The sequence below is a fragment of the Vigna unguiculata genome, chromosome 3 (assembly GCF_037176805.1).
Source record: "Vigna unguiculata cultivar grain cowpea cultivar isolate G323 ecotype 2 chromosome 3, ASM3717680v1, whole genome shotgun sequence".
Lineage (NCBI taxonomy): Eukaryota > Viridiplantae > Streptophyta > Magnoliopsida > Fabales > Fabaceae > Vigna > Vigna unguiculata.
Genome location: NC_140794.1, coordinates 58,402,404 through 58,415,511, shown reverse-complemented (window position 1 = coordinate 58,415,511; position 13,108 = coordinate 58,402,404). Strand labels below are relative to the sequence as shown.

At 30.8% G+C, this 13,108-nt stretch overlaps 1 protein-coding gene across 1 annotated transcript; it reads left to right on the top strand.

Annotated features, from left to right (window-relative positions):
- Positions 1 to 9,947: 9,947 nt before the first annotated feature.
- LOC114176752 (uncharacterized) lies at positions 9,948 to 12,738 on the top strand. Its single transcript, XM_028061893.2, has 6 exons — positions 9,948 to 10,139; positions 10,293 to 10,401; positions 11,214 to 11,589; positions 11,779 to 12,256; positions 12,346 to 12,401; positions 12,474 to 12,738. The coding sequence occupies exons 1-6, from the start codon at positions 10,097 to 10,099 to the stop codon at positions 12,519 to 12,521; spliced, it is 1,110 nt and encodes a 369-aa protein (XP_027917694.1). The 5' UTR covers positions 9,948 to 10,096; the 3' UTR covers positions 12,522 to 12,738.
- The last annotated feature ends 370 nt before the right edge of the window (positions 12,739 to 13,108 follow it).

The window sequence follows — 13,108 nt, the reverse complement described above, 5'->3', positions numbered from 1 at the left end:
TCCCCACATATTTGTTCATCATGCCCCACTTAGATTGAGATCTTATTTTACTTATTTTATTTTCTAGGCAGCAACGTTGAGCAAAAAATAAGGATTGTTTTTGTTACTTTTAACCAAATTCGTGATTCATAAGAGGTACATCCATTGAATGACAAAAGAAGATTGATCATTAAATTTTTAAAAATTGTACGAAAAGTAACAAGTAATTCCCCACATATTTGTTCATTGTGTCCCACTTAGATTGAGATCTTATTTGACTTATTTTATTTTCTAGGCAGCTTGAGCAAAACAATAAGGATTATTTTTGTTACTAACCAAATTCGTGATACTTAAGAGGTACATCCATTGGATGACAAAAAAAGATTGATCACTAAATTTTAAAAAATTGTACGAAAATTAATAAGAAATTCCCCACATATTTCTTTAGTTTGCCCCACGTAGATTGAGATCTTATTTGACTTATTTTATTTTCTAGGATGCCACCTTGAGCAAAATAATAAGGATTATTTTTGTTACTTGTAACCAAATTCATGATACATGTACATCCATTGGATGACAAAAAAGATTGATCAGTGAATTTTTAAAAATTCTACGAAAAGTAACAAGCAACTCTCCCCAAATTTGTTCATTGTGTCCCACATAGATTGACATCTTATTTGACTTATTTTATTTTCTAGGCAGACACCTTGAGCAAAAAATAAGGATAGTTTTTGTTACTTGTAACCAAATTCGTGATACATAAGTGGTACATCCATTGGATGACAAAAAAAGATTAAATCAATATATGTTAAAAAATTATACGAAAAGTAACAAGCAATTCCCCACATATTTGTTGATTGTGCTCCACTTAGATTGAAATCTTGTTTAACTTATTTTATTTTCTAAGCAGCAACCTTGAGCAAAAAAACAAGGATTATTTTTGTTACTTGTAACCAAATTCGTGATACATAAGAGATACATCCCTTGGATGACAAAAAAAAGATTGATCACTAAGTTTAGAAGAATTGTGTGAAGTGTAACAAGAAATTCCATACATATTTGTGCATTGTGCCCCACTTAGATTGAAATCTTATATAACTTATTTTATTTTCTAGGCAGCCATGTTGAGGAAAAAATAAGGATTGTTTTTGTTACTTTAACCAAATTCGTGATACATAAGAGGTAGATCCATTGGATGACAAAAAATATTGATTAGTAAATTTTAAAAAATTGTACAAAAAGAAAGAAGCAACTCACCACATATTTGTTCATTGTGTCCCACTTATATTGTGATCTTATTTGACTTTTTTTTTTTAGGCAGCCACATTGAGAAAAAAATAAGGGTTTTTTGTTACTCGTAACCAAATTCGTAATACATAAGAGGTACATGTACATGCACTAGATGACAAAAAAAGATTGATCAGTAAATTTTATTGTACGAAAAGTAACCATCAACTTCCCACATATTTGTTCATTGTGCCCCACTTAGATTGAGATCTTATTTTACTTATTTTATTTTCTAGGCAGCCACGTTGAGCAAAAAATAAGGATTGTTTTTGTTACTTTTAACCAAATTCGTGATACATAAGAGGTACATCCATTGTAATTCCCCACATATTTGTTCATTGTGTCCCATTTAGATTGAGATCTTATTTTATTTATTTTATTTTCTAGGCAGCCACCTTGAGAAAAAAAATAAGGGATGTTTCCAAATCCGTGATATATGAGAGGTGCATCCATTGGATGACAAAAAATGATTGATTAGTAAATTTTAAAAAATTGTACGAAAAGTAACAAGCAACTCCGCACATTTTTTTCATTGTGCCTCACTTAGAATGAAATTTTATATGACTTATTTTACTTTTAGGCAGCCACCTTGAGCAAAAAATAAGGGTTTTTTTGTTACTTGTAACCAAATTCGTAATACATAAGAGGTAGATCCATTGGATGACAAAAAAAGATTGATCAGTAAATTTTAAAGAATTGTACAAAAAAAAGAAGCAACTCACCACATATTTGTTCATTGTGTGTCCCACTGTTGGGTATTGGGCTCCCTTCCTATGTGGAGAAAAGGCCCAAAATTTGAGAAGCCCATGTCTCACTTAAACCTAGTGGAGAGGAGGCTATAAAATAAAGAGAGAGGCAGAACAATAGAGTCAGAACACACTGAAAGCCCTAACACATAGAGGGAGAGGTAGAGGGAAAATTTTGTTCACGTTTTTCACAGAGCTGTCACAGTAGAATCGACGGTGCGGATTCGTTCACCGTTGGATCGGGCTGAAATTTTTACAACAGGTTCGGGACTCATTGATCTTCATTCTGACCGGTCGGATCTTTGATACGAGGTCTGAGTTGGGAGATATTAATTTCACACTGCAGCAGTGATTTTTAGAGGTTTTCCTCTCTTGTTCTTCTCTATTTGAAAGCTTTGTTGCTTTGTTATTTGGTTGGGTGTTGGCACTAATTTGTGCTATTGATTGAGACTCTTTTGTACTCTTGTTGATCATAGTGAAGCTATTTCTTTGGTCTGGACGACTCGTGGTTTTTACCCTTGATTTGAGGGGTTTTCCACGTTAAAAATCTTGGTGCCTTTATTTGCGCTTTTGGTGATTTATTATTGCTGCTCTTTGATTATTGCTCCTCATATATTCTTGCAAGTTAAGGGAAATTATATCCGCTGCATTCTCTGGTATATTGTTTGTTGTTGTTTTCCCCATCAGAGTGTGAGTCTAAGTCCCACATTGACCAGAAATGAGAAAGTAGAGCACTATATAAGAATAAAGACCCATAAACCCATTGCCTTAAGGTTTTGGGTTGAGAGTGGTGTCAGTGTCTTATGTGGTTAGGCTCAGATCTCATTGGTGTTGTTCTCCCCAGTGAAACCCCCTCCTTTATAAACCTAACACCCACTTAGATTGCGATCGTATTTGACTTATTTTTTTTCTAGGCAATCACATTGAGAAACAAATAAGGGTTTTTTTTTTTTTACTTGTAACCAAATTCGTGATAAGAGGTACATGTACATGCATTGGATGACAAAAAAAGATTGATCAATAAATTTTATTGTACGAAAAGTAACCATCAACTCTCCAAATATTTGTTCATTGAGTCCCACTTAGATTGAGATCTTATGCTACTTATTTTATTTTCTAGGCAGCCACGTTGAGCAAAAAATAAGGATTGTTTTTGTTACTTTTAACCAGATTTGTGATACATAAGAGGTACATCCATTGGATAACGAAAAAAGATTGATCAGTAAATTTTAAAAAATTATACGAAAAGTAACAAGTAATTCCCCACATATTTGTTCATTGTGCCCCACTTAGATTCAGATCTTATTTCACTTATTTTATTTTCTAGACAGCCACCTTGAGCAAAAAAATAAGGATTATTTTTGTTACTTTTAATCAAATTCGTGATACATAAGTGGTACATCCATTGGATGACAAAAAAAGATAGATCAGTAATTTTAAAAAAATTGTACGAAAAGTAACAAGCAACTCCCCACATATTTGTTCATTGTGCCCCATTTAAATTGAGATCTTAAATGACTTATTTTATCTTGCTAGGCAGCCACCTTGAGCAAAAAATAATGATTATTTTTGTTACTTGTAACCAAATTCGAGATATAGAAGAGGTACATCCATTGGATGACAAAAAAAGATTGATCAGTAAATTTTAAAAAATTCTATGAAAAGTAACAAGCAACTATTCGCAAATTTGTTCATTGTGTCCCACTTAGATGAGATCTTATTTGACTTATTTTATTTTCTAGGCAGCCACCTTGAGCAAAAAATAAGGGTTTCACGAACCAGATAGGCAAATAAGTAGGACATAATAAACAAATAAGTGGAAAGGTGCGTATTAGTTTTCGTACAATTTTTAAAAATTTATTATTCAATCTTTTTTTTATCATCCAGTGGGATGTACCTTCTATGTACGCAAAATTTGATTATAAGTTACAATAATCAACCCTTACTTCTTTGACTTGGTGGCTGACTTGAAAAGAAAAATAGTCCAAATCAGACAGATAAATAAGTGGGGCATAATAAACAAATAAGTGGGGAGCTATGTATTACTTTTCGTACAATTTTATAAAACTTATTAATCAATCTTTTTTCTATGATCCAACAATGGTATGTACCTCTTATGTACCCCGAATTTGATTATAAGTTAATAAATCAACTCTTATTACTTGCTCTAGGGGGTTGGTTTGAAAAAAAAAAAGGTCAAACCAAATAGAAAAATAAGTGGGGAATACTAAATAAATAAGTGAGAGGTGCGTATTACTTGTCATACAATTTTTTAAAATTTATTAATCAATCTTTTTTTTTTATCATCCAATGGGATGTACCTATAATGTACCCCGAATTGGATTATAAGTTACAAAGATAAACCCTTATTGTTTGCACTAGGTGACTGCGTTTAAATAAGAATAGTCCATACGAGATAGGCAAATCAGTGGGAGCATAATAATTAAATAAGTGGAGAGCTGCGTATTACTTTCCATACAATTTTTTAAAATTTATTAATTAATTTTTTTATAATATAATGGGATGTTCCTCTTATGTACATTGTAAGTTATAAAAATTAACCCTTATTACTTGCACTAGGTGGCTGCCTTGAAAAAAAAAAGACCAAAAGCAAACCAGTGGAGAGTTGTGTATTACTTTTCATAAACTTTTTTAAAATTTATTAATCAATCTTTTTTTATCATCCAATGAGATGTGCCTCTTATGTACCCCAAATTTGATTATAAATTACAAAAATGAACCCTTATTGCTTGCACTAGATGGTTGACATGAAGAAAAAAATATGCCAAACTAGATAGGCAAATAAGTGAGGTACAAAGAACAAATAAATGGGTAGCTGCGTATTAATTTTTGTACAAGTTTTTAAAATTTATTAATCAACCTTTCTTTTATCATCCAAAGAGATGCACTTCACATGTATCACAAATTTGATTATAAGTTACAAAAATCATCCCTTATTATCTGCACTAGGTGACTGACTTGAAAAAAAAGAGGTCAAACTAGATAGGCAAATAAGTGGAAAGCAGCGTATCAGTTTTCATACAATTTTTTTAAATTTACTAATCAATTTTTTTTTATCATCCAATGGGATGTACCCTTATGTACCCCAAATTTTATTATAAGTTACAAAAATAAATCCTTATTATTTGCACTAGGTGGATGGCTTCAGGAAAAAAATAGGCTAAACCAGGTACACAAATAAGTGGGGCACAAAGAACAATTAAGTGTTGAGTTTCGTATTACTTTACGTACATTTTTTTATAATTTTAAAATTTACTAATCAATTTTTTTATCATCCAACGGGATGTACCGTTATGTAACACAAATTTTATTATAAGTTACAAAAATCAACCCTTATTGCTTGCACTAAGAGACTGAATATAATAAAAAATAGGCCAAACCAGATAGGCAAATAAAGTGGTGCACAAAGAATAAATAAGTGTGGAGCTGCATATTACGTTACGTATAATTTTTAAAAATCTACTAATCAATTTGTTTTTATCATCCAATGAGATGTATGTACACTGAATTTGATTATAAGTTACAAAAATCAACTCTTATTGAATTCACTAGGCTGACTAGAAAAAAATAGGCCAAACCAGATAAACAAATAAGTAGGACATAATAAACAAATAAATAAGTGGAGAGATACGTATTACTTCTTGTACAATTTTTAAAAATTTATTATTCAATCTTATTTTATCATCCAATGGGATGTACCTTCTATATACCTATATACGCCAAATTTGATTATAAGTTACAAAAATCAACCTTTATTGCTTTTGGCTGGCTTGTAAAGAAAAATATTCCAAACCAAATAGGCAAATAAGTGGGACATAATAAATAAATAAGTGAGGAGCTGCGTACTACTTTTCGTAAAATTTTTTAAACTTTATTAATCAATCTTTTTTTTTATTATCGAATGGGATGTACCCGAATTTGATTATAAGTTAATAAAATCAACCCTTGTTAGTTGCACTAGGTGGTTGGCTTGAAAAACAAAATAGGCCAAAAAAAGATAAGTAATTAAGTGGGGCATGATACACTAGAGTTGCCTGTTACTTTTCGTACAATTTTTAAAAACTTATTAATCAATCTTTATTTCAATGAGATGTACCCCTTATGTACTCCGAATTTTATTATAAGTTACAAATATCAATGCTTATTGCTTTCAGTAAATGGATGGCTTGAAAAAAAGAATATAGTCCAACCCATATAGGCAAATAAGTGGGGCATAATAAACAAATAAGTGGGGAGTAATGTTATACTCTCATTAAAAGATTTTGTAATCGTTTTTTTATCATCTAATGGGATGTACTCGAATTTGATTATAAGTTAATAAAATCAACTTTTATTACTTGCAGAAGGTGACTGGCTTGAACAAAAAAAGGCCAAACCAGATAGACAAATTAGTGGAGAATGATAAATAAATAAATAAGTGGAGAGCTGCGTATTACTTTTTGTACAATTTTTAAAAATTTATTAATCAATCTTTTTGTTTATCATCCGATGGGATGTAACTCTTATGTACCCTAAATTTTCTTATAAGTTACAAAAATCAACTCTGGTTGTTTTTACTAGGTGGCTAGCTTGAAGAAAGAAATAGGCCAAACCAAATAGACAAATAAGTGGGACACAAAGAACAAAAAGTGGGTATCTGCTTAATAAATTTTCGTACAATTTTTTAAAATTTATTGATCAATATTTTTTTGTTATCATCCAAAGGGATGCACTTCTTATGTACAAAAAAATTGATTATAAGTTACAAAAATCATCCCTTATTACTTGCACTAGGTGACTGGCTTGAAGAAAAAAACTAGGACAAACCAGATGAGCAAATAAGTGGGGCATAATATACAAATAAGTGGGAAGTAACATATCACTTTTCGTATTATTTTTGAATATTTACTAATAAATCTTATTTTATCATGCAATTACATGTACCCCGAATTTTATTATAAGTTACAAAAATCAACATTTATTGCTTGAACTAGGTGGTTGACTTGAAGAAAAAAATAGGCCAGACTAGATAGGCAAATAAGTGGGACACAAAGAACAAATAAGTGGGGAGCTGCATATTATTTTACTTACAATTTTTCAAAATTTACTGATCAATCTTTTTTTATCATTCAATTAATGTACCTCTTATGTAGCCTGAATTTATTATATGTTACAAAAATCAACCCTTATTAGGTGACTGGCTTAAAAAAAATATTCCAAACAAGATAGGCCAAATTAGTGGGACATAATAAACAATTAAGTGAGGAGTTGCGTATTCCTTTTCGTACAATTTTTAAAAATTTATTAATCAATTTTTTTTAACATCCAATAGCTCTTATGTACCCCGACCTTGATTATAAGTTAAAAAAAGTCAACCCTTATTGGTTGTTGGTTTCAAGAAAAAAATAGGTCAAACTAGATAGACAAATAAATGGGGCAAAAAGAACAAAAAGTGGTTAAAAATTTATTGATCAATCTTTTTGTTATCATCAAATGGATGCACTTCTTATATACCACAAATTTGATTATTAGTTACAAAAATTATCCCTTATTACTTGTAGTATTTGTCTGGCTTGAAGAAAAAAATAGGCCAAACCAGATAGGAAAATTAGTGGGTATAATAAACAAATAAGTGGGGAGCTAGGTAATACTTTTCGTACAATTTTTTAAACTTTATTAATCAATCTTTTTTTATCATCCAATGGGATGTACCTCTTATGTACCCCGAATTTGATTATAAGTTACAAAAATTAACCACCAGGTGGCTGGCTTGAAAAAAAAAAGGCCAAACCAGATAGGCAAATAAGTGAGACACAAAGAAATAATAATTGTGGAGTTGCGTATTACTTTTCGTACAATTTTTTAAAATTTACTAATCAATCTTTATTTTATCATCCAATGGGATGTCCATCTTATGTACCCTGAATTTTATTATGTTACAAAAATCAACCCTTATTGCTTAAACTAGGTGGCTGACTTGAAAAAAAAAGATAGGTCAAACCAGATAAGCAATTAAGTAGGCACACAAAACAAATAAGTAGGGAGCTGCATATTATGTTACTTGCACTAAGTAGTTGACTTGAAGAAAACAATAGGCCAAACTACATAGGCAAATAAATGGGGCACAAAGAATAAATAAGTGGGGAGCTTTGTATTATTTTTCGTACAATTCTTTTAAATTTACTAATCAATCTTGTTTGATCATTCGATTGGTTTGTCCTACTTATGTATCCCGAATTTGTTTATAAGTTACAAAAATTCATCCTTATTGTTTGTTTGCAGTAGGTGCCTGACTTGAAAAAAAAAAATATGCCAAACCGAGTAGGCAAATAAGTGGGACACAAAGAAGAAATAATTGTGGAGCTGCGTATTACTTTTTGTTCAATTTTTTAAAATTTACTAATCAATCTTTGTTTTATATCATCCAATCAAATGTACCTCTTATATACCCCGAATTTTATTATAAGTTACAAAGATCAACCCTTATTACTTGCACTGGTGGTTGGCTTGAAAAAAATAATAGGCCAAACTAGATAGGCAAATAAGTGTGGCATAATAAAAAATAAATGGGGAGCTATGTATTACTTTGTATAATTTTTTAAAATTTATTAATTAATCTTTTTTCTATCATATGTACCTCTTATATATCCCGAATTTGATTATAAGTTAATAAAATTAACTCTTATTACTTGCACTAAGTGGTTGGTTTGAAAAACAAATAAGTGGGGAATAAAAAATAAATAAGTGGAGAACTGCGTATTACTTTTTTTACAATTTTTAAAAATTTATTAATCAATCTTTTTTTTATTATGATCTATGTACCTCAAACTTTATTATAAGCTACAAAAATTAACTTTTATTGTTTGTATTAGGTGGTTGGTTTGAAAAAAAAAAAATAGGCCACACCAGAAAGACAAATAAGTGGGACACAAAATATAAAAAGTGCTGCATATTACTTTAGATACAATTTTTAAAATTTTTTAGAATTAATGGAAATATAAAATTGTACTCATTATTAATATATATTAATATAAAATAACATAATAAAGTTTGCAAACACAACTTATTTTCTCTACTTATATATAATTACGTTGTTCAATATTTTCTAAAAATGTGATTTAAAAAATATTACAAGAAAGTATTTATATTTATATTATATAGTATAGAGTAATTTTTTCAATCAAACCATTAAAGTATAACTTTATATTATCATGATTATTTATTTTAATTTTGGTTAAAAAAATGAACAATAATAATAAAATATCAAATATATACATACATAATATACATCAAATAATTTAAAATTAATATAAAATATTTTACATATTATCTAGGTAATATGATTTTAATCCGACCACAAAATTTTAAAATAAATCTGATATACATGATGTACACAAAACATTAACGGCTTTAAAATATTTAAAATGTAACGAGAATAAATGCTTGGTAGTTACATTTGCCTCCACTTACGATCTATAATAATATATAAAAGATTTCTCTTTTTGTGTATACTTTTCAAAATACCGATTTTACCTTTTAAATATAATAATTTATTAAATTTTTAAAAATTGACCGTTACTTTTACAAACATTTTATAAAATCAGATGTCTCTACTTCTTCTTTTTTTTTTATTTATCAATAATTATTCTTTTATTTATTTTTATATATTTCACTTTATTTTTAATAAATATAATTTTAATATATATTAACTTAATAATATTACAAATATAATTTTATTTTAATATAATTTTAATAAATATAAATATAATTTCACCTACTAATATAATATCATCCCGACATCTGCGTTTAGGGTGCCTGTGTTACGCTGGTCGGAAAAGGGGACCTGTTGAGCAGTTTCTTTAACATCCCAAACGGAATAAAGAATAAAGAGAGCGGTCTTTTTTTAAAATTTGAAATTCAAAACAAAACATTACGAACTGACATGGGAGTTGTTCCACCCAACCAGAAGCATTGTATCTTTTCCCGCTCATTGTCACTTTTATAAACCAATTTTCTACTTTTTTATATTTAAAACATCAGAAACCACCACCACTCAGTGTTGTTTCTCAATTCTGAAGCAGAAGATGGAAATGGAAGAACCCCTGAAGGAACAGCCCCTCTCTGTTGGTACTCTCTCTCTCTCCTTCTCACCCAATTCCGTGAATTTACTTTTTTATTTTTTTTATTTCTGCATGTTTTTGTGTGGAGTGACAGTGATAATAGCAATAGTTACGTGAAATTTAGTTATGACAATTGAATTGTATGGTGGTTCTGTTTCAGGGAATTCTGCGAGATCTAAACTACAGAGGTATCCACTACGATCGTCCTCTAAATTCAAAGAAAGCAAACCGGACCCACCTGATGCCACCAGTTCTTCTGCGTCTAAAAGGTGTTTTTCTCATGTCTTGCTGTTATCATGTTAGATTACGTCATTAGGTATTTTCTTGATTGAGAGACAATTTCATTTACTTATTCTTGTCTTAAAATAATTTTCAATTTCGATCTTGCTAATGTTGCTTCTCATATGGATGACATTCTCTGCACCAATAACGAATATGGAACATGTGATTCGGTGTTTTTTCTGGGCTTTACCTGGTTGTTTGGTCTATATTGTACTTATTTTGGCATTACTCATGTTTTAGGATAAAAGAACTTCAGTAGTCTCTATTTTTATTATTTGCACATGTTGGTTTTTCTGATTTTTAAAGTTTGTCGCTTTAAAACATGAGTTTAGTCTTTGCAGCTTTTACAGGGACTAACACTGAAGTTCTCTTCACTCATAAGGCCAAATTATTAGTTCTTTTTGTGTGTGTGTGTGTGGAAAAGTTGCTAATTATATACTTTGCAAGTTTAGGCCTTAACTTTCTGTAATGGAGAGCTTTATGTTCCGCTTTGTTTTTAATCTATCTAGGTTGTGTTTGGGAATTGGGACAATGGTAGGAAATCACGTGGCAGTTGGAAATCCCACGTTCACACAAAAAAAAAAAATGTAAAGAAAGTAATAAATTAATTTTCTTAATATTTTGTATCGTAGTTGGTATGCAATTTAAATTCCCAGAATTTCTTTCTTCCAACTTCTGATATTATTACAGTTCTTACTCGCTTCGCTGTTTGACCTCTCTTCTCAAGGCAACATGATAACTGGCTTTTGTATGAACTGTGAAATTTGAATTTATTGTAAAAAAAAACTTTCATTTTCAGAGGGTTAAGTACTCCAAGTGTTAGCAGAAGTGTGGTTGGTCTTAGTTTCTCCGGAAAGGACAAGTCTACTGGTGCTAAACCACCAAGGAGATTCTCTGTTCCTGTCAAAGCCTCTCCCTCTCCAAACCCAAAGTTGATTGGCAACATTACCCCAATCTCAGAGACCAGAAAAATTAGGTATGGTAATGATGACCAAGGGCCTCAAAGCAGAAGTCAAACACCCGCATCTGACATTTCCAAAACACATGGTCGAATGAAGTTCAATCTCATTTCTTCCTCTTCATATTGGTTAAACCAGATCAAGCTCTCTGAATCTGCTGCTAAGCACTCAGTTTCACTTGGATTCTTCAAACTTGCTTGGGAAGCAAGATGTGAGGTAACAATGTATATCAGTAGATATTGGCAGTTGTTTTTCTTAATCTTCTTCACTTGTTTTTGTCTGCCATATTATCTTTACGGATTGCAATTTGCAACAGAAAACAGTATCTTTTCCTTGTTCTTTTATCAATTATAATTGAACCCTTTTCCGTTTCATGATTCCTTGGTTCAACGGCAACAACCGTAGCCGTTCCCAAAGATGCAAGACGAGCTAAAATCTTATGTGCAAAGACATCGGCTTGCTGAACTCGAAGAAGTGAAAGAACTGCTTCAAAGTTATCACATTGCAGAAAATACAGAGCAGAGCCAAGTTTCTGAAAGCATATCGCAGGTGCTAGAGGAGGGAACTCGATCCTCTGATGAAGAAGTACACTGCTGTTCATCATCCATCATGGATACTGTAAAAGTGAAACCCGAACCATTGGAAACCGAATCCACTCCACTTACTCCTGTTAAAACAGAGTCACCAAAAAAGGAAACTGGCCAAAAGAATAACCTCGGATCCACGTTGCGAGAAGATCTCAAAAAGAACTCTGCAAATTCAAGACCTGCTTCTGACAAGGGAAGTTCTGGTTTGGTTAAAAAATCAAAGAATCCAACTAAGCAACAGACTAAGAAGGGAAGGAGTGAGGTCAAGAACCAACGAAAAAAATCTGTTATTAAAGGCAAGAATGCAACAATGTTTATCTTTCAACACTGATGATATTTTTTTCGTTCAGTTAGTCTGACATTTCATCATCATTTTCTTTCGCAGTTCCAATCAGCCCTACAGGTTCTGAAGACAATGCACAGGGAAACAAAGAAAATATGGTAACTTAATAAATATAATTTTGACAAAGTTGTGGGTTATATGACTAAACATTTTACTTATTTCACGTGTAGGACGTTCGGTCACCTGATGAGGTCAGTTTGTTGACAGAAGTCTCGTAAACAAGACTGCAGATCTTAATTTAATTCTCAAACTTTGCTTATAGTGCTTTATGTTTGCTCAGTTTGTCTCTATAGGAAAACAGGTGAAAATTGTTTTGTCACCGTTTTGTGCTTCGTTTCTTGATGTGTTATCAAACCAAACTGTATTGAATATTCTGGCTTGTCTTGTCTAGAAGTGCTGTTATATATATAATTATAATATATATTTCTGACGTAATTAGCATGTTTAAAATCATTATTTCTTAAATGATTGTACGGATTTCAAAAATGTTTTAATAATGTCTTGTGAATATATGTTAAATGATACATAATGTTTAAATTGGAATATAATGTTTAAATTTGGAATATGATACCAAAATATATGGTACAATAATATCGTCCAAAATGAGAAATCTTTTACCTAGATTCATTTTAACCAAATTTGGAAGAAAATTCGTGTTTTCCGACATGTTCTTGAGACTGAGGCTTGCTGACATTTTCTGTTTTCTCAAATAATTAAAGTGTGGGTTTGAACATAAATTATGTTAACGTGATTTTTATTACAAAATAATTTAGATTACTATAGATTGTCAAACATGTAGTACAAT

Excerpts from the sequence above, each read along its gene's own strand:
- LOC114176752 (XM_028061893.2), top strand. The coding sequence starts at position 10,097 with ATGGAAATGGAAGAACCCCTGAAGGAACAGCCCCTCTCTGTTG. Across the intron at positions 10,140-10,292 it reads GGAACAGCCCCTCTCTGTTG|GGAATTCTGCGAGATCTAAA; the intron begins GTACTCTCTCTC and ends GTTCTGTTTCAG. Across the intron at positions 12,257-12,345 it reads AAAAAAATCTGTTATTAAAG|TTCCAATCAGCCCTACAGGT; the intron begins GCAAGAATGCAA and ends TTTCTTTCGCAG.